Genomic DNA, 24,008 nt, shown 5'->3' on the forward strand with positions numbered 1-24,008 from the left:
GATTTATCTATTGTTTGTTTATCTATCCTGGCCTTTTTCTCTATTAGTGAAATAAGTTATATTTGTGCAGTGTTATCTTTTCTCTTTGATGGATTTCAGAGTGTAGTGATTTCAGAGGATAATTGTTTTAAATTGGGAAAATTCAATTTTCTCTAATGTTTCTACATTTAAACTCAGCTTTCGAATGCTTATGCTTTCTTGCATTACCCAAAACATTTGGGATATGAGCTCATCTCAACTCATCTTATTCCCAAGCCCCAGCCCACTCCCCAGCCCCAGCCCACTCCCCAGCCCCCAGTGAGTCACCCACCACATTTCCTTACTTGAGTTAATGCTAACACAACCCTCCTAGGTATTAAGAATCTCAGAGTCATTTGGATTCCTAATTTCTTCTTTGGATTCTTCCCATCTCTACTTGCCCTCTGTTCGCTTCCACTTCCTGTAAAGCCTTCCTTCAGCATCTCTCTTGAAGCTGCCCTTTCTCCTCCCTTCCCCCCACCCAACCCCGAGGGGATGTTCAGGATTGTATTCCGTCACATCTGGGGCAATGCCAGGGCTTCCAGGTTGGTTTTCCCACCTTCAGGTTTTCTCCATCTTCAATTTTGCCTAGATTAACCTTCCTTTAATACAAATGAGCATTTCATTCCTCTGACTAAACACTGTCAGTGGGTCTCCACCAGGCAGGGGATAAAATTCAAGCCAGACTTGTAACTGGGCAATCAAGATGCTCTCTGCCTGGGTCCAGCATTGTCTCCCACTGCTTTGAGGCACAGACACGCAGACCCTGATGCTCTGCTCTCTTCCCCACCCTCTCTCCACACATTCTTGCTTCTTTGCTTTCATTCACACGCCTTTCTACACTCGGAATGACTCCGTGTCCACCCAAAGTTCCATGTACTGAAAATCTCACAACCCAGCCCCAAAGACAGCCCCAAAACTGTCTCCTCATGAAGACTCAGCCAGAGGAGAGCTCTTCCTCTGCTCAGGCCTCCTGCACCATCACCCTCAGCACTCTCCCCATACGGGACGTTGTTATTACTGTCACTTTGGTGTCGTCCTATGCCTGCTCCATTGTAAGCTGCTGGGGGGTTCAGCTCGTTAATTCGTACACCACCTAGAATAGGGCCTTATGATTAATAAGTTGATAACCTTTGTTGAATGGTGCCTTTATAATTCAAACCTGGAAAGCTAAAAAAATGTCAAACTCATGGAAGTGTTCTGTCTTTTCAGCAAAACCCAAAATCACCTACGTAGAGAACCAGACTGCCATGGAACTAGAGGAACAGGTCACGCTTACCTGTGAAGCCTCAGGAGACCCCATTCCCTCAATCACCTGGAGAACATCCACCCGAAACATCAGCAGCGAAGAAAAGGTATAATGTCACCCAAGAGTTTCAGGGCCATGGAGCGCAGACTCTACGTGGATTGAGTCTGCCCCATGCCCGGTCCTCTTCGGTGAACCCGAAAATGGGATGTGGCCACTGGAGGCTGCAGCCAGGTCCTATGGCCCCCCTCCTCCAGCCTGCCCTGGCTGTGGCCTGCTCAGCATCCCCTTGGGATGGAAGGGGCACAATTCCTTGCATGGATTTGCAGGGGTGTGATGTTAGTGGGTATGGTTAGGTTAGACGTCGCAAGGAGGAAGGGGATAGTGATTTTCAAACCAGGGTTATGGAGCTGGGAGGACCAAGGAAAGTTAAGGTCCCAGTGCACTGGGTGATATTAGCATCATCTCAGGAGCACCCAAGGAAACGTGTCCCAGAACTAATAGGGATCAGGATGAGCCTATTAATTCTTCTCCTTGTGATTTGTATGTTCATGCTCTACATGCCCTATATGCACAAACGCTTGGTTGCCTTTGTGTCTGCCTGTATTCTCGGCCACACTTGCATATCATTTTGTTCTAAAGGCAAAAATAATTAGCAGTTTCTATGTGATGATGATTACACCAGGTTCTACAATATATTCTCTGAGAGACGAAGAACATTATAGCAACCTTCCTGGCAAATTTAAATGACTGGGAAGATTTAGCTTTCAAGCACATGGATTTATAGGCCACTGGAAAGCTGTCGTTATTATTAACAGTCTATAAAAATTGAGGTAACCCCACATCAGGCAGCCTTTTGCTATTGAGTGGGCCAAAAGACAGGGGGAGGAAGAAGCTTGGTTTTAAAGCAACTTAAACCTTCTTATGGCACTTCTCCAATCTCATCTCATATATCCTGTAGTAATGGGCTTCATTTTAGTTGGCCAGAGCTTTGTCACCTATTCAGGAGTAATGGCCTTAGCCTTAAAGAACATTTATAATGGATTGCTGATTGACTAGAACATCAAAGAAGATAGATCTTCACTCTTCTGCCTGCCTAAAGGAAATCCCTAGAGAGGGTAGACTTAAATAAAGCTAAAAAGGGATAGTGGGAAATTTCAGAGCCAAATTTGGGATTTGCATTTGAAGAACTGATTTCTCTCCTACTAATAGAAAACAAAACTAAATCAAGAGGAACAGAAATTGCTGTTCCAAAAAAACCCATTAATTTTTGCAAGTTTTACCTCCAGAGTTGAATTCAACTTAACAAAAACTCAACCGAGGAACTGCTAAGTATTTTTGAAACTTGCATATGCTGTTTGATATTGTGAAAACCAACTGAATTAAGTAATGTAGTGTTTACTTGGATACTTTATCAACATTGGAATTAAACCCTCAGCTCAGATTTTAGCTCCCATCGTGTGTGTTACGTGGATTGAATGTACATTTCAAGGCTTAAACCACAGGGCTGCCACTTGGCAGATTTTTCTGCATCAGGCTTGAGAGTAGATTTGTCCAGAATGACCCAGTGTATATCTTTGATCTAGAGGGAAGGACAGAAATAACATCTACCCGAGATGAATGATGGTTTTAGATTCTATATCTTTCCTAGGAGTAGCTCAACGGCCAAGCTAGACCAGAAGAGTTATTAAGACTTGTGCCTACCTCAGGTCCTTTAATAGGTGGGCACTTCTGGCTTGTATCTGTGAATTCATTTTTATAGAATGAGAACAAAAAACCAGGCATTAATACACACTCATACTTCCTAAATATTAAAACCAAAGGTGTCTAGCAGAGACCATCTCAAGCCAAGTAGGCTTTGCATAGTTCAATTATCAGTGTAGATCATTAGTCTCAATCTGAGATAATTATTTAAGCCCAGCCACATAGGTTGTGTTGCGCTTTCTTTTACTGTGGACCCCCTTCAAGTGACATTACTGCAACATGAATGAATCAGTGTTAGAACAAGCCTTCCAAATTGGCCAGTGATGTGACCCCAGATCAGCATATTTGCCTAAATGAAACGCTGTATAGAAAAATTGCTATTTCTATTCATTACATATTGACATCAAAGAGGCATGATAGCCATCTTATACTGGGGGTGGCTAAAAATTAAGGAAACAGAGATGGCCTATTCGTGAGCCAGGTGGACTCCAGACAGTAAATTTCACTTTTACTTTGGCAGCTGCTCCTCGTTTTCTCCTCCAGCTGAAGTTGCATTATATATATTGATAATTAGGTATCAAGATTATTAGAGTCACAGAATTATAGGAGGGGAAGAAAAGTTTTCTTTTTAAAGTCAAGACTATGCACTGAGCAGTAAGAATGGCCAATTGTTTCTACTGGGAAGGGAAATAAGCCTCCTGAGAAGTAGATCACATAACTTGCCAGAATCATAGAAGGTTGGAAGAAGGGTCCTTTGGAGGTTATCTAGTCTCACTGCCAAAAAGTCACTCCACCCCTGCTTGAAGGGTGACAGTGTCAGTTCTTTGCAGTCAGGTGGCCAACACTGATGGTCAAGAGGCCCTGCTTCATTGCCCCTGCCACTTCCCAGCCTTCCAGCCCCTACAACTCAGTCCTTTGTGTGAGAGCCATTAACTAGCTCTCCAGTTTTCCTTTAGTCAGCCTTCTGCCCTGTAACACATCCGGTTATTTTCACTGCTGCTCTTATCTTATGGTTTCCACACCCTTCACCTTTCTAGTCGTCCTGTACTAGAGAGCTTCACTTCCCTAGTGTCCCCTATAACTTTGTGGTGCCCAGTATAGCTAATGCAGACTTCCTGGCTCATTGCTCCCTTGATCTGGACCCTGAAATGCTGTCAACATCACGTTAACCCTTTAGCAGTTTCCTCATTCTGTTGTCTACTGTTGAGCTTGTGGTCAACTAAAATGCCCAGCTCTTCTTGGCATGAACTGCATTTAAGCCGCATATCCCCTGTCCTGTCCTTATGCAATTGATTGCTTAACCAATGATGTAGAATTTTATATTTATTTCTATTAAAAATTGTTTTGTTTGTTGCAACCCAATATTTCTCAGTGGGGGTCACAAATGACAGTTTGGGAAGACTCTTTCTTCACTGGGACTGTCTTGTGCGTTGCAAGATATTTAACATCCCTGGTCCCTTCCCTTTAAATGTTAGTAACCAACTCTAATCATTGTCGTTACCAAAAGTGTCACATACAGAAACACTCCTTGGCTGGAGAACGACTATTTTAGTCCATCTTTCTGACCAGTCAGGACTGGCTTTCATCAGAACTGTCCCTAGAGTTATTGGGGTCCAGGGCATTTCAACCAATGTGGGTCCCCCCTGTTTTATCTATGTTTGTTAAAAGTAATGGGGTATAGCAGTCGATGGTGACCCCAGTTCTAAGCACAAGACCCAAGGGCAGGCAATTTAGCCTTCCCCATGCAACTGCCATCTAGCATCTCTATTAGCTGTTGCTTCCAACCTTGTATGAATGCTTATTTGAAATATCTTTGTCCAAGTCACTGATAAAAATGTTGACTGGAACAAGGTCAAGTACAGAGCCCTTAGAATGCCACCGGAGCTTCCCTGGGGTGAGTGGCTCAGAAGGTGGAGCACGTAACGCCATGGTGCTCTCTTATGATTCTGATGACTTTCACGGAAGGCTCAATGCTTCCTTTAATAAAATTAGTGACAACAGAAGCTGATTAAAGCAGCTTGGTCTTTTGCTTCACTGCTTAGTTGAATCTAGTGTTAATCCTTTTTAAGAGGAGAGGGGAGAAAAGGCTTTCACTCATAGGCTTGTGGTGACTTTCTAATGGAATACTGATGTTCTTCATTTAAAAAAGAAGGGAAAAAAAGCAAAAACCAGTACACTGAGCCCAAAAGTCACACTCTGTCTTTGACAATGTCTCTAGGTTTAGTCTAGTCACTCGTTTAAGATTGATTATAATCAATCCGTTCGGCTTCAGCTAGTTGAGTTGGTTTCACTCAACAAATGATAATAGCTAGGCTAAGTTTGGGTCACTAAGATCATTAGAGGAGATCATCTGTCTGAAAGTTAATCCATTTCTTAGTGGTCACTAGTCTGTTGACAAAAAAAATTTGAATATCGTAATGGGTCAGTTTGATCGATGTGTATGGAGGTCATTGTGGTGACTGCAGATACAAAGAAAGTTTGTGCATCTGTATCATTTTATTACCCATCCTATTGAGACTCATTTTTTAAACTGCCAGGTATTTTAAAGACCCACAGTGAGTGGTGCTAAATTCCAGGTACCATTTACATATTGAGTGAGAGCCCTGGATGGTAATTTACATACTCTCTCCCTGGCAGAACAAGTCCAGTCTGTGCTCATTTGAACGTATCAGTGCCTTTGAAGAGACTGGGAAAGAAAGGCTTGTGAAGCCTTAATGTCTAAGGAGAAGGAGAGGAGCAAAGAGTTGAGATCCGAAGAGATAGAAATAAGTGAAAGGCATTTCATGAACCTTGAATTCTGAGTAGACAGAGTATCCTACAAAAAAGAGAAACCTTTTGAAATTCTGGATTCCCTAGAAACCGAAGTTTCTTTTCACCAGGGAGAATTCCTCATTCAGTGTAAAACAGGTGCTCGCTCTTAAACATTGGGAAAGGTACCTGCATTGAGCAGTTGGAGTGTAGTTTATCCAGGATGTGGGCAGAAGTATAAGAGGGAATACTTAGGATAAGTGTCTATCAATCACTTCACTTCACTTTAATTTGTATACATACTCCTTACAGACTTGTGTGTAAGATCATAAAACATGCAAATATTAAAAGAAACTGGAACTAACAGTTTTGGGAGCACTGCTAATCATATACTAGTTTAGGTTTTAAGTATGTATATTTGCATATCAGGTTGTCTTAAAGTGGGCTACACTCCTTCATCGAATTATCAGGGTCAAGATATATCCTATTATCCTACCAGGCACACAGGTAGAAGGTCAGGCTACTGAAAGCATTGTGTTACTAGCACCTACTTATTCTAAAAGCCACAAAACCACAGTAAGTTAGAAGAGACACAGGAAGAATCATATCTGAAAAACAAATAACTCCATATGATAGGGCCCCTGAAAATTTTCTTGATTCATGCAGCCCTGGCATGTGACAGACAAGCTTCTAAGTGATGTGGAAATGGCAACCACATTTGACATGTTGGCCCACTGTTACTTTGGTCTATGCGTGTTCCTCTGTTCTCACTTTCTTCTTCATGCCAACATCATGTGACATAATTCAACATCTCCATCCTCATGTCTCACAAAAGCTCCTTGCATTTAGTGGACTCTTACTGAATGTTTGCTAACTCATTTGCATTCCCAGGATTGCATTACTGTGTCTCTGGCGTCATTTCTATCCTTCTTCCATCTGAGCATGAGGGACAATCAGGCAGTCATGCCATCTAATAAAAAGAATAACACATGTATGATAGTTTTGACTCCCAGCGTGAAATCAGAAAAACTGTAAGCATAGTAGATTCCCCAGTGCTGGATAAATAAAAATCTTGATGTGGGTAGGAAAATACCTAAACCCGCTTTGTGAATGCCATCTTTGATGAAGATGGTGAACGCTTAAGCCTGCATGTCATCTGGGCGTCCCTCTGCCTTTAAGAACCAACTGGAACGTACCATGCACTCAGAGTTCAGTATCCTCAAAGCTTCCTGTCTTAAGGGCATACTTCTCATTCTTAATGTACCCTTCTGCTCCTTTCTTTGTTCCTTTTTTTAAAGTAAAAATTTGATTTTTAATAGAATGCATGCAAAGAGTTACAAAATGCATGAGCACAAAATAGTATATTGGTGATAAGCTGTCCAATAAAATCCAAAGGAGGAAACCTACTCTAGAAGTGTCTCTAGATTGTGTGGTTAGAACTAGTAGTATCACCTAATATTACGAGGAATATTCAAGATGTTTTGGAACAGGAGCAGTCTAATATATCTGCTGGTATCCATATGTACGTCTTCTAAAGATTAGGAAAGCCTTTACGTTTGAATTATACATCTTAATGTGCATAAGTGGGGGAAGAAAGCTGAACATAAGCTAAATCCTAAATTAAATTGGGTAGTAAACACACTGTTGAAAGTGGACCTTGGAAAAAGTTCTGAATTAAAAAGAAGCTGCATGTGCACGGAATGCAGTGTGATACATCAATTCTCTAAAGCAACATGTTGTAAAATTTTACTGCTTTCTTGTTGTGTTTTATATCTTGTTCTCTACAGGCTTCGTGGACTCGACCAGAGAAGCAAGAGGTATAGCTTACCTGACCACTAGCCAGTCTGTAGTTTTGAAAGCATTACAGTTCAACTCACCATTACAGTTTAATAACCAGACATGCTAAAACTAATTAGTAATTTAGTTAGATTAAAGAATAGGTCAATAGTGGTAGACATTACTTAGCAATAGTGTCACTTTAGAGTGAGCAAGCAAGCTGTGTTGGGAGTGGATGAACAAATCCTTATTATTTCCTAAAACTGGATCTTATTCTCTTGCTGGTGCTGATAAAATCACATCCAGGTAATTATACTTAGAGAAATAAATGGCCCCAACTCCCAGGCCAGGCATTTTGAAATGATAAAATTTTTTTGACTCTTACCTGGTTGATGTGGCTTTGGATCATAAAGTCACAGAGTTAATGATCTAAAAACCCACTCAGCCCTTACCTTTCCAGCTCAACTCATCTTGTTGCTCGCTTATTTTATCATGATTGGTCTTGGTAAATTACCACATCACATCTCATCTCGAAGCAATGCAAATGACATCTCTCATTGGTTTTCCCAAATTGCGAAACATATCTATGTTACTTTTATAGAGCATTAAGTTTATGAGATTAGAGTGATTTGTCACAAATGGTTCTTTTTTTTTTTTTTTAAGTCAGTAGCATATTTAGCCTTTGAAATTTCTCTGACTGCTTGCTTCAGTTTGGGTAATGTGGGACTTAGTTTGAAAACTGAAGCTAAATATAAATCTTTAGATTGTAATTGCTGTATCCCCAAGACCCTACTGATGATCATGCCTATCATTCTTGACCTGATTTGTGTGATTAAGTGACAGATAGTGAAATAAAAAACAGTATGTTTTAGATGAAGTTCAAGAACCTAATCTATAAATACTTTTTTAAAAAGTAGCCTTTTCTCCAGATGGAACTTTGATATTGTTTAATACTATAAATGTAGAATATGGCAATCCTGTAGACTGTATTTTAATTGGGTAAACCCATCCTCCAGTCTTTCGGAAATGATAATTATTCAGAACACATAACTCATGTGTTCAGGTCATAGCTATAAATATTTAATGCTGTTTAATATTTAAAAGTTGACTGCCTGTCCCCAGGCACTGATGCTAGTTTCTGCACCCTGCCGTCATCAAATCTAATTCATTATAAGCTCTCTTTGTGTCATTCCTTCCTCCACATTGTAGGGACTGTAGTTAGGTGCACACCCTCTCTAAAACACTTGCCTCCTGTAAACACTCCCCAGGAGTGCTGTCACAGACTGGGTGTTTTTATTGCCCAAAAGTCATGGGCTCGTTGGGATTGGGGAAGGGAGAAAAGAAGGGTTAATTATCAGCCACTCCTGAGCCACTACCCCTCTCATTCCGCTTGGCCTTGTGCATCTTCCCGTCACTCAGATTTAGACGCGGCTAAAAGAGGAGCTGAGATTTATCAGGGAGCATTAAGGAGATGTTGAGAGAATTGTTATTATTAGTGGAAGTAATTGGTTTACTCCCAGGAAAGCAGACACCTCACTCCATTTTGCAGAAGTGTCCTTATCTTAAGTTATCTCGCTCTGGACATAATTGACTTTCAAGTGAGTTCTGCCCCCTGGGGCTCAGAAGTTCCGTTCCCTCCTATTTGTCTCAGTCAGGGATGAAGACCATGAGTCCAGATGAGCTCAAAAGAAGGCTTGGGTCATGGCTAATTTCATTCTGTAAGTTCTGGAAAGCCTTAGGACTTTTCCCTGCAAGAAGAGAGACAAAAATGTTTTGATGAGAAGAGCAATTATAATTGCCTTTCGTACATTTTTGCAAAACCGGGTCTTCTTGCCATAGTGATCGTTTCATTCGTACCCAGAGTTTATCTGCTTCCTCCTCGAGCCTGGACCATCAGCATGACGTGCGGTCTGGATGGCTTGGAGGTGGCACTCTCTGACTTTGTCCTGGTGCCAGAGTAAATCATTTCAGAAGGAGATAGTCCAATCACACTGGAGTCTGTCTGCGTCCCCTCAGAGGGAGAACTGGGCATCTGGCAAATAATTCCATCATCAATCCTGTTTTGAGCCACCGCAAAATAAAATTCTCTATGGAAGGCTGCCTACTGCTCTGCTGACATCATTAAATGAGAAAATTTTCCAGAGAGAAATTTAGACAAAGAGACCAGAGAGAAGGGGGAAAAAAAGTAAGGCTGTGAATGCAACCATTTCCTGAGCTTCTCTTTGACCATTTTCTAGATTATTCTGAGTAAAAACTGCTCATGTCCCCCTTTGTGGTTACTTGTTAATGTCCTTCTCTTACCTACACGACTTTCTTTGCATCTTTTGCTGTTGTATCCTTCCTTATGGAAATGTTCTCTTGACTTCTGAAAGATTCTGATCAGTTTTCCGTGTTTGTGGTGGCAGCCCCAGGACAAATCCTGGGTGTGTGACAAAAAATTACAGTTCAGTCACTGGCTGGCATCACTGTTGGCTGAACCTGTGATCTCACTGAGGTAACCAGAAAGGCCGGGGTAAACCATGAATCCCCTCTGCCTTCATTCTGCTGTCTTGGGAATATAGGAATGACAAGCAGGTCAGGTCAGCCCTCAGAGATACTTGCAGTGTTGACCTCACACTCCTGATGCCACGAGTTTAGATGATGCTTCAAGATTTTGTTTGGCACATGACCGTAGACTTTTGAGATAAGTGCTCCACACCTGCCTGTGTCAGCTCCCATTCATCCCCTGGGGTGCAGCTTCTCAGCCCATCAGCTTCACAGCTTTCCAGGCCTCGTGGAGGCCGAGAGCCAAGGCATCTGGGCATTCCTGTCAGAGAGGGGTGGCCCTCGCTGCAGTAGGTAGTGATGGTTTTGCTTGGCTCTTCTGCCTCTTTGCTGGCAGTTGTGTTCTGGCTTCTGGATATGAATGTGATGGGACTAAATGACTGAAACAGATTAGCTCTACCAGTGATGGGACTTTTTGTGGTCTGAGACTTCTGTCAAGGCCAATGGTGTCTTGCTTTTGAGCTCCCCAAACTGGCTGCCATATGATATTTCAATGCTGGGTTTTGGGCTTCCAAACAGCAGCTCAAAAGAACCTGAAGGCAGGTGTTCTTTAGTTCTTTAAAGGCCCAGCCTCATGGGATGACGGACGATATGCAGAGCACTCACCTGTCTATCTCTATGGAATATCGCTCACTGGACTTAAAGAGTATGGCCCAGCCTACGAGGAGCTAGACTCCTTCTTCAGATTGCCAGCTTTCTTGAGGGTCTGAACTCAGACCGCATGCCTAGACTCTTCCTAGGCCAGCAACCATTTTACTTAAGAGTGTCAAGGGGGGAAACCCCTTGGAAATATTTCGGTACCCATTGCCCAGGGCTCATATGCTTATTCCCTGTTTGACCAACTCTTGTAATTCCAGAGACTCAGGAAGACAATTCTAGTGTCAAGGGCTAGAATATGGTGACTATAGTGTCCAGGATTCCAAATCTGCCTGGGATTGTCTGTATCACTGTTCCGGGAGAGGGGACCCAGTTCCCCTCACTTCCAGCTCAACAGCTCCTGAGCTCCGGATTGTTGGACTTTTTTCAATGAAATTGTTTTACTTTTAAGCATCCAGGAAAGTAAGGCATCTGCAGAAATATAGATTTCTTGTATAATTTCTTTTATTCGGATTTCCCATTATGTGTGCATGCACCAAGGAACGGGCAGATGGGCAGGGGGCTAGAAGGAAAGGACGGGAGTGCAGGTTTTCCAGAATCTCATGAGGCAGGGCTATTGCAGCTGCAACGCCTGCTGGCCAGACTTTGGCTTCCATTTTAGATGTGCCAACCAAATCGTCTTGGGGGCCTTGGTTGTCCTTCTCAAGCCAATCTTGGCACATAGGCTAGGCTGCTTGGGTAAACTGAGTCCCATTTTCTGTTTGGGGTGCACCCAAGTTCCCAGAGTGCTCTCCGGAGCCTCCTCGCAAGTCGGTACCTAAAGCGAGACTTAGACGTTGGCCCAGAGAGCAGAGAGCTGTGAGGCTGGTCGCAGACAGTGATGGCCCGGTCTCCTGGCCCCGCCCAGCCCCGGGCCTGACGCTGTCCCTCCCCTCCTGGCAGACCCTGGACGGGCACATGGTGGTCCGCAGCCATGCCCGCGTGTCGTCCCTGACCCTGAAGAGCATCCAGTACACAGACGCTGGGGAGTATATCTGCACCGCCAGCAACACCATCGGCCAGGACTCCCAGTCCGTGTACCTCGAAGTGCAATGTGAGGAAAACGGTGGGAAGACAGGGGGCAGGGAGGGCCGTGCAGGGTCAGGATGACAGAGGGAAACAGCTGCCAGGACCCGGCCCATGGTGGTTGGCCCCTGGCCATTTCAAAGCTGTGTCCGCAAGGCACCCCTTCACGCCGTCCCCTGGCTTCTTACAAGTCTGCGTGTCTCCCCGTGCAGCTCATGGGAAGTGACCCCGGTCTCTGCTGTCCCCCAGCACCAGCTCGGCCTCAAGGCATGACCAGCTTCCTGGTGCCAGGAGACAGAGTGGGGGGAGGGGTCACGATCGTGGCAGTCTTCCTGAGAGCTGTTGTCCTTCTTTGCAGATGCCCCCAAGCTTCAGGGCCCTGTGGCTGTGTACACTTGGGAGGGCAACCAGGTGAACATCACCTGCGAGGTGTTTGCCTACCCCAGTGCCACAATCTCATGGTTCCGAGACGGTCAGCTGCTGCCAAGCTCCAACTACAGCAACATCAAGATCTACAACACCCCGTCCGCCAGCTACCTGGAGGTGAGACATGGGGGCAGCGGGCAGGGTGGAGGAGGCACCGTTTGAGGATGGGCAGGCTCCTGGATACAGCTAACATCTTCTCACTTGCTTCTCTGGCACGTCCTGAGCAGGGGAGCCACTGGCTGAGGAAGAAAGTGAGCCTCAGCCCTCTTTCTCTCCCCAGAGCTAGACTGGGGCCTGGGAGGCAGAGTGTGCCTCTCCCATGATCCCCTTTTCTGTTCTCTCTGGGTTAAGGCTGGGCTGCAGCTTTACTGATTCTATTCTCTACTAATTTTAGTTCAATAAATAAGGATCTGAGGTGGGGGCCATTCCGTGGGACACTCGTAACTCAAGAGCTCCTTCTTTCTAAAGGTGACCCCGGACTCTGAAAATGATTTTGGAAACTATAACTGTACCGCGGTGAACCGCATCGGACAGGAGTCTTTGGAATTCATCCTTGTCCAAGCAGGTGAGCACCCCTTACGGCTGCACCACCCTCACCCTTGCCGGCCCTTTTCATGACCTTCTGTGATGACAGGAGCGTGGGAAGAAGAGGGTGTGAGGGTCAGGAGGCTGGGAGCTCTGGGGGCTTTGAGGATCTGGACATGGGACACATTGGGAAAGAATTGCATGGTGAGGTGGACCAGCAGGAGACAGGATATAGGCGACAAGATTCCCAAGAGTTAAAAGAAATGAGAGAGATGTGTTTCATGATTGGGAGTTACATCCTGGGCCAAATCAGGCTCACCTGAGTCTCCATATATGTCCTTTCCACAGACACCCCATCATCACCATCCATTGACCAGGTGGAGCCATATTCTAGCACAGCACAGGTGCAATTTGATGAGCCAGAGGCCACAGGCGGGGTGCCCATCCTCAAATACAAGGCTGAGTGGAGAGCAATAGACGAGGAAGTGTGGCACTCCAAGTGGTATGATGCCAAAGAAGGTAAGTTGGAGAGTCCCGGTTTACTTTAGAATGATGACTCTGGGCACACGCTCACCCCTTGCGTTCACCAGATGCTGGCACCCTGACTGCCCATTTGAGTAGGGTTCACACCACTCCCCAATACTGAGAGAGGCCAGATGCCACCACCTGCCATCCTGTTGATGTTCCTATGCTGCAACACCATCACCGGCCCCCCAGACTTAGGGTGTGGTCACATCTCATGTAGAGTTATTGGCCTTCTGCCCCCTGGTACTTCGGAACCTGGTTCTCGTGACCCTGGCAGGATAGATGAGGCCAGCTCAGCCACATGCCAAGCGGAAGCCCTGCTTAGGTGCTGGGCACAACCAGAGGAGTCCAGTCCCCCCCTGCTCTGCATATTTGGGTTCCATGTGCTTCAGGTTCTCTGCTCTCACCCATCCAGTCCTGCTTGGGTCTATTCAGGGACTGCCCTGTAATGAACCAAATAAGCAGAGCCAACCAGACAGGTCTGCTCTTAAGTCAATCCTATGATATATTTCCAAACCACAGATTTGAAAAATGACCCTTGGATGACTGCAATTTGAAGTCTCTGAGCTCGGATCATCTTTCCCTGAGGACTGAATATATTTATGTCTAACTCTCCCTTTGGGGTTTAATTGGAATAACTCAGTGAAGTAGGTTTTGTTTCTGTAGAAATTTTTAATCCTGGAAATGAGGGTAGAATTGGGAATGGGCTAGGACACGGTGTCATAGCAATTCAGAGACATCTTCCAACCCAGTTGTACTGCGCATTCATCCTGCCAGGAAACTCCTATCACTCCTTCAGCTTTTGGGAGGGCTGGGAGGACTTTCTGGGTAATCAGGATTAGAGCTAAAAGAAAATGATCCTTTACCTCCCTACTTCCCCCCTGAAACCTCATACCAAATCTGTGGCTTTTTTTTTCTAGTTAACTTTTTTATTGTGGTAAAATATATTTAACATAAAATGTATTATTTTAACCATTTTTAAGTGTACATTTCGGTGGCATTAAATACATTTACATTGTTGTGCAACCATCACCACTGTCCATCTCCAGAACTTTTTCATCATCCTAAGCTCAATACCCATTAGACAATAACTCCCCATTCCCTCCTTCCCCCAGCCCCTGGCAACCACCATTCTACTTTCTATTAGTTGACTAGTAATAGTCTCTGTATAGTTGACTCTTCTAGGTACTTCATATAAGTGGAATAATACAACATGTGTCCTTTTATGTCTGGCTTATTTCACTTAGCATAATGTCCTCAAGGTTCATCCATGTAGTGTGTGTCAGAATGTCATTCCTTTTTAAAGCTAGATAATATTCCATTGTATGTATCGACCACATTCTGTTTATCCATTCATCTGTCAGCAGACACTTGGGTTGTTTCCACATTTTGGCTGTTGTGAACAATGCTGCTGTGAACATGAGTGTACAAATATCTATTCCAGTCCCTGCTTTCAGTTCTTTTGCACATATATCCACAAGTGGAATTGCTGGATCAAATGATAATGCTCTGTTTCATTTTGGGGAGACCTGCCCTGCTGTTTTCCATAGCAGCTATACCACTTCACCAATAGGCTTTTCCTCCTTTGTGACCCTTTTCATATTTTCATGACAGCCAGCATGGAAGGCATCGTCACCATCGTGGGCCTAAAGCCCGAGACAATGTACGCGGTCCGGCTGGCGGCCCTCAATGGCAAGGGTCTGGGCGAGATCAGCGCAGCCTCCGAGTTCAAGACGCAGCCAGTCCGTAAGTAAAGCCAGCTGCCCAGCCTCTTCCCCTTGGGGGCAGCTTTTTGTCTTTCAGATCCCTCTGCTCACGGTGGTCCCACCTCCTAGTTCTCTCGCCCTCAGTGATGACTGATACCCAGTCCCTTTGCCCTCACTTTCTTGAAGGGCTTGGTGACACCATCATAGCAGCTGGTCCAGCTTGTTAGAATAACAGCCAGGGAGGAAAACCACTAACACATGTTATTAAAGACAATAGGAAGAATCACAGCCACGTGGTAGGGAGGGATTTGGGGAGATTTGCTTTTTGTCACCAGGGCCCTAAGCACCCGGTGACCTGAAGGAAGACAGTAAAGGCAGTGACAGTTGACATAATTAGTTGTGGGATTTTTGATGCAGCAGAGATATTCAGTTATAGGAACACGGAGCCTGCTATAGGATATATGAGCAGCAGCAAAACCCCAACAAGGCAGAAGGGAAAAAAATGGCCTCTGACCTTCCTGCTCCTCCTCCCTTCCCACACCCAGAGCCCAGTTGGAGTCTCCCTGGTCAAGGCCTCTTTCAGGAGTCGCTTCTTCCTGATCCCATTCAGGGTTGCAGCTCTTGTTTGTCTCCATCACTCCCTGTTTCCTTAAACCAGGCATGCCTTACTTTTCCCTCCCTTCCCACACATAGCCAGGCTCTGGGTGAGCCCTGGTCTAGTCCTGTCCCTCCACAGTCTGGAGTTCCTGCCCTGGGAAAATGGTGAGTCCATCCGGGTGAAGAAGATGCTGTAGCACAGACTTCCCCAGTGGTCACAGAGCTCCCTGGGCCCTCTCTGACTCCTGGGATTAAAAAGCACACAGGGGAATCCTTTGCTTTCTTCTCTCTGAAGCCAGGGGCCTGGGAAGTGATCCCCTTACCTCTTCCCAGAAGTAGAAAGCCTGTCTCATCTTCCTCGTGCAGGAATTGCTTCTTTCTGGATTTGAAGTAATTTGATAATTTGAGTTTCCAGCTCCGTGTGTTCTGCGGATCCTATTCATTTCTTTCACATCTTATTTTTTTTTCTTGGGTCTGTCTCTTGTCTTTTCTTTTCGTCTGTGTTCCATCCATGGGATATGCAGATAGCCCTCTTCCACGTAAGTGCCTCTTCATACCTCATTACCTGTTTCTATAGTGTTAACATCTGCTAGTTCTAGTTTTTAATTTAGTTCTGGTCCCTTTTGTCCCCTAGAGGCTGAAGTAGATGATATCGTCCGGGCCCTAACCACACTGACCTTAGTCTAGTTGTGCCCTTGTTAATGTCCGTAGGTTACTCCAAGAGGCTAACACTCGTCCTGTTTTAGAGCATGCAATTTTTGTGTCTTTTGAAATTGTGTTTATTTATTAATTTCTGTGTGTGGCGATTACCCTGTGGCAACATTTTGCTGAGCCAAGCATGGCGGAGGTGTGCAGAGGGTCTCTGAATAACAGGCTATAGCACCGTCTCACCTTTAGCTGGGTTGCCAGAAAAATGTGGCTGGGTTGCCACAGCCTCGCCAGGCCTCTGTTCAAAATCCCTTCATGGGCACAAGAACCCGGAAGGATTTTCACATTTGCTTTTAGGAGGTGAAAGAACTGAGCTCACTGCATCTCCCTTTTCTGTCTGGCAGGATGGTAGCTGGAAGGTTCTAAGGAGAATGGGTAGGGGAACCTCATGCAGCAGTAGCTACAGTTGTAAAGAACAGCATGAACTTGGGTTCAAATCACAGGTACATCCTGCAGGGGAGTCAAACCCCCAGTTCTGGTCAACTCTGTTCTCTAGCACTAGGTTACTTGCAACGTGGATTTCCATGTTTGGGAAAACTGACCAGCTACTTAGTAGCTCTACTGCCAAGAATGCAGAGAGAGGGTGATTCTCCCCAGGAAGGACACTTTAATCGTGTAAGCTGTAAATAGTGGAGCTGGGAGCAGGGGTAACAGGAAGCACGCCTGCTCTTCCAGGAACAGAACTGTGCTCTGGTCTCAGCCTGCATAGATGCCCCCCAAACTTTGTGTCCACTGAGGCTCAGCTTCTTCCCAGGCTGAGCTCAGAATGGTGGAGGGAAGTCTTAAGCTGCACACTCTTTTCATAAAAAGCTCCTAGCTCCTGAAAGGCACTCAGGGAAGCTTATCTTTTTGAAATTTATTCAGAAATACTGCAGCAACAGCAGAAACTAAGTAGCTCAGTGTAGGCATTCTGAGATTTCGAGCAAGTGCTAAATCTACTCTCTCAGCAGAGTTGGTTCGTGAATGAACCAGTTCTGGAAGGATTCAGAATCGTGTGTGGGGTGGAGCTGACAGCTAGGACTGACAGCTGTGTGCTCTGGGCTGGCAGCTCAGCTCTGCCCTGAGTGCATTCAGAAGGCACGAGGGCACCTTCCTCCTGGATCTTTAAACTGGTCTTCGGGTGTCCTCTCCTCTGGATTTAGCAGTGAACGAAGGCCGGCTTAGTTATATGACAGAGAGGAAGGCTAGGGTCAGGCCTCCTTCTGAGTGTCTAACCAGTAACGGGGTTTTGAGTACTGAATGGGAGGAACTGGGTCTTGAACTTCAAACGTCATAAGCGGTTTTAATTCACTGCCAGCCCAGCCTTTGTTAAGGTGAGAATTTTTTTTTGTTTTAAAAGCCAACATTTAATTCTTTTAGAAAAGGAGACCTCTAGATTTTATTGTTTGTTGTCTGCCAGTATGAAGATGGATAATTAACCAAGATTCCAAGAAGTCCTTTGGAAAATGGTGGGGTCAGTTCTCTATTCCAAGTCAATCGTGAGGGATACAGCAGCAGGCATTGCTAGTGTCATGAAAGGTCAGTTTTCTCAATCACCTAATAAAGGTATGGTTTAAAGAATTAAAAAGCAAACTTCTTTTAGATAAAGAGAATGTGGCACAGTTTTAGAGTTGAACGTGCCTTTTTCAAGGGCTTGAGCGGGGTGAGAGAATATCATGTTCTCACTAAAGTTGGTTCTTATGGACTTTCCTTGCACACTTATAGCCTTCCAAGAGTTGCTGAAGTGAGGATATTCGTCCCAGGGGTATCCTGTCATGCCTAGAGCCATCCTGAGAAAAGGTTACAGTTGGAAGGAAGATGCCAATGCTTGGCACTGCCAGAACAAAACCCAGTTATTGCTGCTAGAAAATGAGGATAAGTTTTAGGAAGGACCATCTCTGAGTTCTCACTCCCATTCCTTGAAAGACACAAAGGCTGTCTGAACTTGAACAAGATCAGCCATCAGTTTAGCTGTGGGCTTACACCGAGCCCAGGAACCAGGGGTGTTGGTTTCTGAAGCTGGCTTATCTTGCCCACGGACAGTGCATTCCCCTGCTGTGATGTCGGGGTGCAGGTGCACAGCCTGCTCCTGTAACACTGGAGGTAGGCGCTGGGTACACCCCACCTCCAAGGAGGAGACGGTATAGGGTCAGCAGGGGCTGGCACCCCGGGCAGAGTCAATGCTGCCGGCCCCTCCGGGTTGGGAGGCATAGGGGAGAGCCATTCCTCAGCACTTGAAGTTTGTTGAAATGTCTCAATATTAGTGTTGCTCTCATGGTTCCTTAATAGACCACTCCACATTTGGGGGCATGAATATGTCAAAACAGGGATGAGAAGGTGAAACTAGCCAATATCTCAAGGACTCCTGCTTCGGAGCGGCCCGATTTGAAAGCCGGGCTTGCCTGTTGGGAGGTCCCTTTGTTTCTGTGAAGGCAAAGGAAGCTGTGGCTCCAATGGGACAAACGGAATTCCAACCTGGTAAAAAGTCCCTGTTTCATGTATTTTTAGGCCAGGTGTCTGCGTGCTGTCAAGAAACTCTTAGGTGGAAAGCTCACAACCTCTGTTTGCCCTGAGAGGGGCTGCTTCCCTCTCAGAGCTGCTAAAGCCCTAAAGAAATGATGTGACAATTTATTACGACTCTTTCCTCCACGAATGAACCACACACCTTCAGAATCTCATTGCCTGAATGTTACCTCTTCATTTGCTTCTGTACCATGAAGCGACATAGACAATTTCTTTCCAGGTATAAATGTTATAATTGGGTCTCTACTTTTTAAAAGAGGCATCTTGAGACTTTTGTGTTTTCAGTTTGCCCCCTAGATGGCACATGGCAAGTATAAGTTAAAGCATTGTAATATATTGTGGTTAAAGCACATAAACCCCTATCCCTTTGCCAGAATGATATGGACAATCATGCAAACAATTCAAGCCAAAAAATAAAGAAATAAAAAGGAAAAAAGGAGAGAGAGATACACTTTTACCAGAATTAACCAAGTTATCAAGTCATGATGAGTTAGTAGCCTGTCTTGCTCTGATTCCAGTGACATTGTACTCGATGGTTTAATGAGGTACCCTCATCTGGAAGGTACGAGAAAGACAGAACCATGAGTGTCAACGCAATGTTGGAGATACAGTGATGTTTTTCCAAATTTTTATACAGCTCTCAAAGGGGACTATGTTTTGTGATTGCTGATGGGACAACTTCTGAATATTTGCCAGTGAAAAACTAAAGATCCATTCAGTGTCCAAAATGTCTCGGACGCACCATTTTAAAGGTTCTCCATGCAGAAAGTTGGTTAGCATTAACTTGGTTAGTCCCGGTCCCTCGAACATTCCCTTTCTCTCGAGGGCAAGAATAACACTCGATGTTAATTTGCTTTGCCCTCTGTGCACACAGCAGCAGCCAGAGCATCACATTTCATAGGGTTTGGAGAGCAGCAGTGGCTGTCATACCATCCAGATGCCAAACCATCCCAACCTCACCCAGTCACAAACATTAAGGAGGATGGTCGTTTCTGTTTCATTGGGACCTTGAAATCAGAGAGTGAGACACACCGGTTTTGCTATAAATACGTGCCATCCATGTGGGTATATGCCTATATATACACACATGAAGAGGTAGGTAATGGCAAAACCAAAGTGCTTTTCCCCTTTTCTGCTGGTTCGCCTTAAGCTGGGGTCCAGGTTCCCTTCCCTCCTGACACCTGATCCTATGGAGACAGCTGGTCCTGCTGAACTGGCTCTTTGTTTCCAGGCAGGGTTGGAGGCCTCTGCAGCTGTTCCTGGCCCAGTCCCTTACCTGAACGGCAGGGCCTGGCAGGCGCACAGGCTCAGGGTTTGAAGTCAGAGAGGCCCTGCTCTCTGCTGGGCCGCCAGCCACCTGTTCTCACGCATGGGGTTCTCCTTCCCGCTTATAACTCGCTTCAGCTTCTCTTACTGACACCCCCGGTTTGCCTCTTCCATTTTTCCCTTCAGTATCTGTGTGCCTCGATGACCTTTTTTTTCCCTTTTTTTTCACCTTCATTTTTCTTTCCTCAGCGGCTCCTGCTAGCTCTTCCACCCCTGTTCCATTGTCTCATCCAGATAGTGAGTATCATTTTCTTCATCCATCTCTCTGCAGGTTGCTTGCTCTCTGCCAGCCACAGTGGGTCTGCCTCACGTTACCTCCCTTACCAGGTGATAATTCCACTCTGTTAGTGGAGAGCAGCACCGGGTTTTAGAGAAGCAGATGAGAAGTAGGCACAGGTCCGCTCAGATTCACGGGGGACAGCTCTGCCTGCAAGAGGAGGCTAGTGGAAAGCATGGCTCTGGACAGAAAACCCCGCAGACAGGCTCCCTGAGGCTGTGGCAGCCCCAGCCCTGTCCTCGAGATTCATAGTGGGCTGATTATTTGGAGAAGCCAAAGGAATTTCCCAAGAAAAATGTCTATTCTGCAGGGTCATAAGAAATGTTTGGGTCGTTGTGTTTTCACCCTCCATTTTAATTGGCATAGTTGGATTCAGACATTGAAATTAGAGAGCGAGGTCTGTAGCTTTTGCTTTCTCCATAAATGCATATATTTCTCGTAAATATTTGTGGGAAAAGAAGCAGTGTGTCTGCTTGCAGATGTGCCTGGCCGTAGACACATTATTTAACCCTTTACGAGGGAGCCTTGTTTTTTCTCCTCTATAAAACACAAGAAGTAATCGTACCCCCGCCCCCGGCACATACCAACAAACCTGGCGTTTATCAAGCTGTTTGCCCACCTAGGAGCAGTGCCAGTAAGCTGGCCGCTGTGTCGCCTGGTCAGTCTCAGGCTTTGTCACCCTGCCTGAGCCTCACTCGTTTACCACCTTATTTTATTCGGCTGCCCTGCCCTGAGTCCCTGGGCGCAGGGAGAGCTCCGGGCCTCCCACTGTCCAGAGTGACGAACCGAGCACTCCAAAGGGAAAGAGCAGAGCGGGACAGCTGCTGAGTGAGACCCGGGTGTCACGCCCGCATGTGCTCAGAGCAGCGACAGTGCAGCCGGTGGGGCTGCCCAGCTGACCCTCACCCCTTGGTGCCTCAGAAGCCCTGCCCCTTGGGAGGAACCTCGGGAGTGATTCAAGCCCCAAGCTCAGAGCCCTTTGTGGCACCTGCTTGACTTGGAGACAAGCCCGCCTATCCCACGCACTGCTTTCCAGGCAGTGGACTGTAGCAGCAGGAATTCAGGTTTGGGGTCCAGGTTCAAATACCAGCTCCACTACTTCTGTATATAACTCCATGACCTTGAATGAGTCATCCCACCTCTCCGAACCTCACACTTCTTATCTCCCAAAGGAAGGATAGATTCTACTTACTCTATAGGTATTTATGATAATTAACGATTAAGTATGAAAAAACACAAAACAGTGTGCAGCACGTAGTAGCTGGAATTCATAGTAAGACTAAATGAGGGTTATGTTACTTCTTGCTGCGTGAGAGTAATTTGTCAGCAAAATCACTGATAATCTCTTTAAAATACCTACATTCATATTGATAAATCAGGGAAGAAGGAAATGAGAATACCTGCTTCACCATCTCTTTTTTTCTTTATAATAATGCCTTAATATGTATACACACACATAGATATGTATTTATAAATTTAATTTATCTCCGTTCCCTCTTTCACCTTTCTGTGCCCTTTCCATCCTTCATATTTCCATAGCAACCTGGCCTCTTCCTGCCCTTGCCACCACCAAACCATCTAGTGAGTACAGAGCTTAGCTGCCCTGGGCCAGACTGCTGCTTGTGGCAGAGCCGACTCGTGGGTCATAGTGCTGTCCCTGGTTCCCCGCCTCCCCGCCGCCACAGAGTGCTGAAAGCAACAGTTGTGCATGCACGGAGGCTCCTTGCCTGGTGTGGGTCCCTAAGCATGCTGTCTGCCTGGCCAAGAGAGCAGACCCAGTGTCACCAAAAGAACTGGGGTGATTCTTGAAGAAAACTCTGTGCACAAGGAGACTTTTCCAAATTTACCCACGAGTTAAAAAAACAGAAAATGATTAGAGAAATGCTGAGGAGACAAAAGGAGAGCATCTCGTCCCAGCTTTCATTGTCTCTCCCCCTCCGACACACACACACACACACACACACACACACACACACACACAGAGGCTAAAATAGAATAGCTAAAAGACTGAGAACAAGGAGGGAAGGAATAGAAGCTGGCTGCCCGGGGAAAGGGAGAGGATGAGGAAGGAGGGAGCCTCTGCTACCTGACAGCGTGCCCTCCTTTGCCTCCTGCAGCGTGTGGAAGTGTGTGCCCCGAACACGCGGGGAAGGAGAGAGGCTTCTAGCCTCCCTCGTGCTAGAAAAATTATGGCCTCAAAAAGCATAACCAGGCTCTGTCAAGTTTGTGTGCTGAAAGTCTGTATGAAAGTTCTGGAATTCATCTCCTGATGGCCAAACTGTACCATCTTTTCCATCACGGAAAACGTTACACTTCATCACAATCTGTAACATGTTCCAAGCTAGTCTTTATAACGCTCTGATGAAGTGGGCTTGTGTATTAGGCCTTAAACTCCCTGACAAGTCAACTGGAATGTGTGTGTGTGTGTGTGTGTGTGTGTGTGTCCACAGCTGTGTGCGAGTTTTAGATTTTATAATGCTTCTGAGTGCACAGGAAAAATGACGTGCGTCCCATTAAGGGTAGTCAGAGCAGAAGGCAGAAAGCAAGAATGCAAAGTACAGCTCCCGCTCCACTCCCTGGGCTAGGGTTTCTGATACATAATTGAACAGAGAAGAAAAGAGTTTCTGCGTGTTGCATGAAGTGGTTCTCTTTTCTACTGCAGAACATAGCTGAGGGTCTGCTTTCTTGGTGTTCTCACTGTGTGCGTGCTGCAGTGAATTTTAATTCCTGATGCTTTTGAGGTTACATTTTGTGAGCAGAGCAGGCGACAATGAGCTGTGCTCACATGGGTTTAATTCAGGTGATGGGCTTCTCTGCATTTGGAAAAGGAATGAAATTAACAGCACCCTTTCATCTGCTAACAGCGATGCTCCAGTCCTTTGTAGCTTGAGTGCAGTGTGTGTGCCGTGCAGAGCATAGCGGGAAAAGGCTACACAATGCATTTGCACAACTTGGGTCATATTTAAGGTGTCTCACTGTAGGTTGGTCTTCTCTGGAAGGAAAATAGAATCTTGGATCCAGATTTTTCCTTAAGGAGGAATTAGGTGTCTCTCCCCTGACATAGGTTTAATTTTTAAACATCAGTCATTTCTGCCCACAGGTAAAATGATTAGCAGTGACATCCAAAGAGAAGAAAGTTTGAGTCTTCTTTATTTTGAACCACTTGACTACTGACCCAAATTGTAGGTCCCAGTGGATACTGAGATAAAGGAAAGACAGTCACGATTGGGCAGCAGCCCGTATTTAGCATGAACATATTTCTCAACTGTAAGGCAGAATGGAGCACATGTGAATTGCAGTGAAACTAACAGCAGAGTAGCTGGAAGCATCCAAAAATCCATCAATCATCAGTCAGTCAGTAAGGTTGAATATAAATAATGTCTTTTATTTTTGCTTCTGTGTGTGTGTATTGATTCATTTATAATTATGAATGAATGAAGGTAGCCTAAGTAAAATCAAAGGAGAAACTGCTCAGTTGTCTATAATCCCTGCAGGCACCCTTGGTTGGAATGTGCCAGACTCTGTGCAGTGTCAGACAGTGAGAAGTAAACACTCTTATCAGCTCACAGTGGCAAGGGACTGTGTCACTTGGTTGAAGCATTTCTCTCGAATCATTTTTAAACATTGGTGTGCTTTGGGCAGAAAGGTATCTTCACCTTCCTTCTTTGCCCTCCTTCTCTCTTGGCTCCAACTGGTAATAGCCAAAACGCCCCTTGGC

The 24,008-nt window shown here is 45.4% G+C and overlaps 1 protein-coding gene across 24 annotated transcripts in view; it reads left to right on the forward strand.

Moving 5' to 3' along the window:
• LOC309668511 (neural cell adhesion molecule 1) overlaps window positions 1-24,008 on the forward strand; it is a 312,134-nt gene that overhangs the window by 256,878 nt on the left and 31,248 nt on the right. For 5 of the 24 annotated variants that reach the window (XM_082478402.1, XM_082478413.1, XM_082478411.1 and 2 more), the window contains exons 8-17: window positions 1,231-1,373; window positions 7,504-7,533; window positions 11,576-11,726; window positions 12,057-12,241; window positions 12,593-12,689; window positions 12,998-13,168; window positions 14,789-14,920; window positions 16,002-16,016; window positions 20,203-20,250; window positions 21,830-21,871. In XM_082478402.1, the coding sequence (XP_082334528.1) occupies window positions 1,231-1,373; window positions 7,504-7,533; window positions 11,576-11,726; window positions 12,057-12,241; window positions 12,593-12,689; window positions 12,998-13,168; window positions 14,789-14,920; window positions 16,002-16,016; window positions 20,203-20,250; window positions 21,830-21,871 (1,014 nt within the window). The remainder of the gene's footprint in view (window positions 1-1,230; window positions 1,374-7,503; window positions 7,534-11,575; window positions 11,727-12,056; window positions 12,242-12,592; window positions 12,690-12,997; window positions 13,169-14,788; window positions 14,921-16,001; window positions 16,017-20,202; window positions 20,251-21,829; window positions 21,872-24,008) is intronic. The other 19 variants (XM_082478425.1, XM_082478403.1, XM_082478418.1 and 16 more) reach the window with 8 other exon arrangements.

This window comes from Balaenoptera physalus (assembly GCF_965194825.1).
Source record: "Balaenoptera physalus genome assembly, chromosome: 10".
NCBI lineage: Eukaryota > Metazoa > Chordata > Mammalia > Artiodactyla > Balaenopteridae > Balaenoptera > Balaenoptera physalus.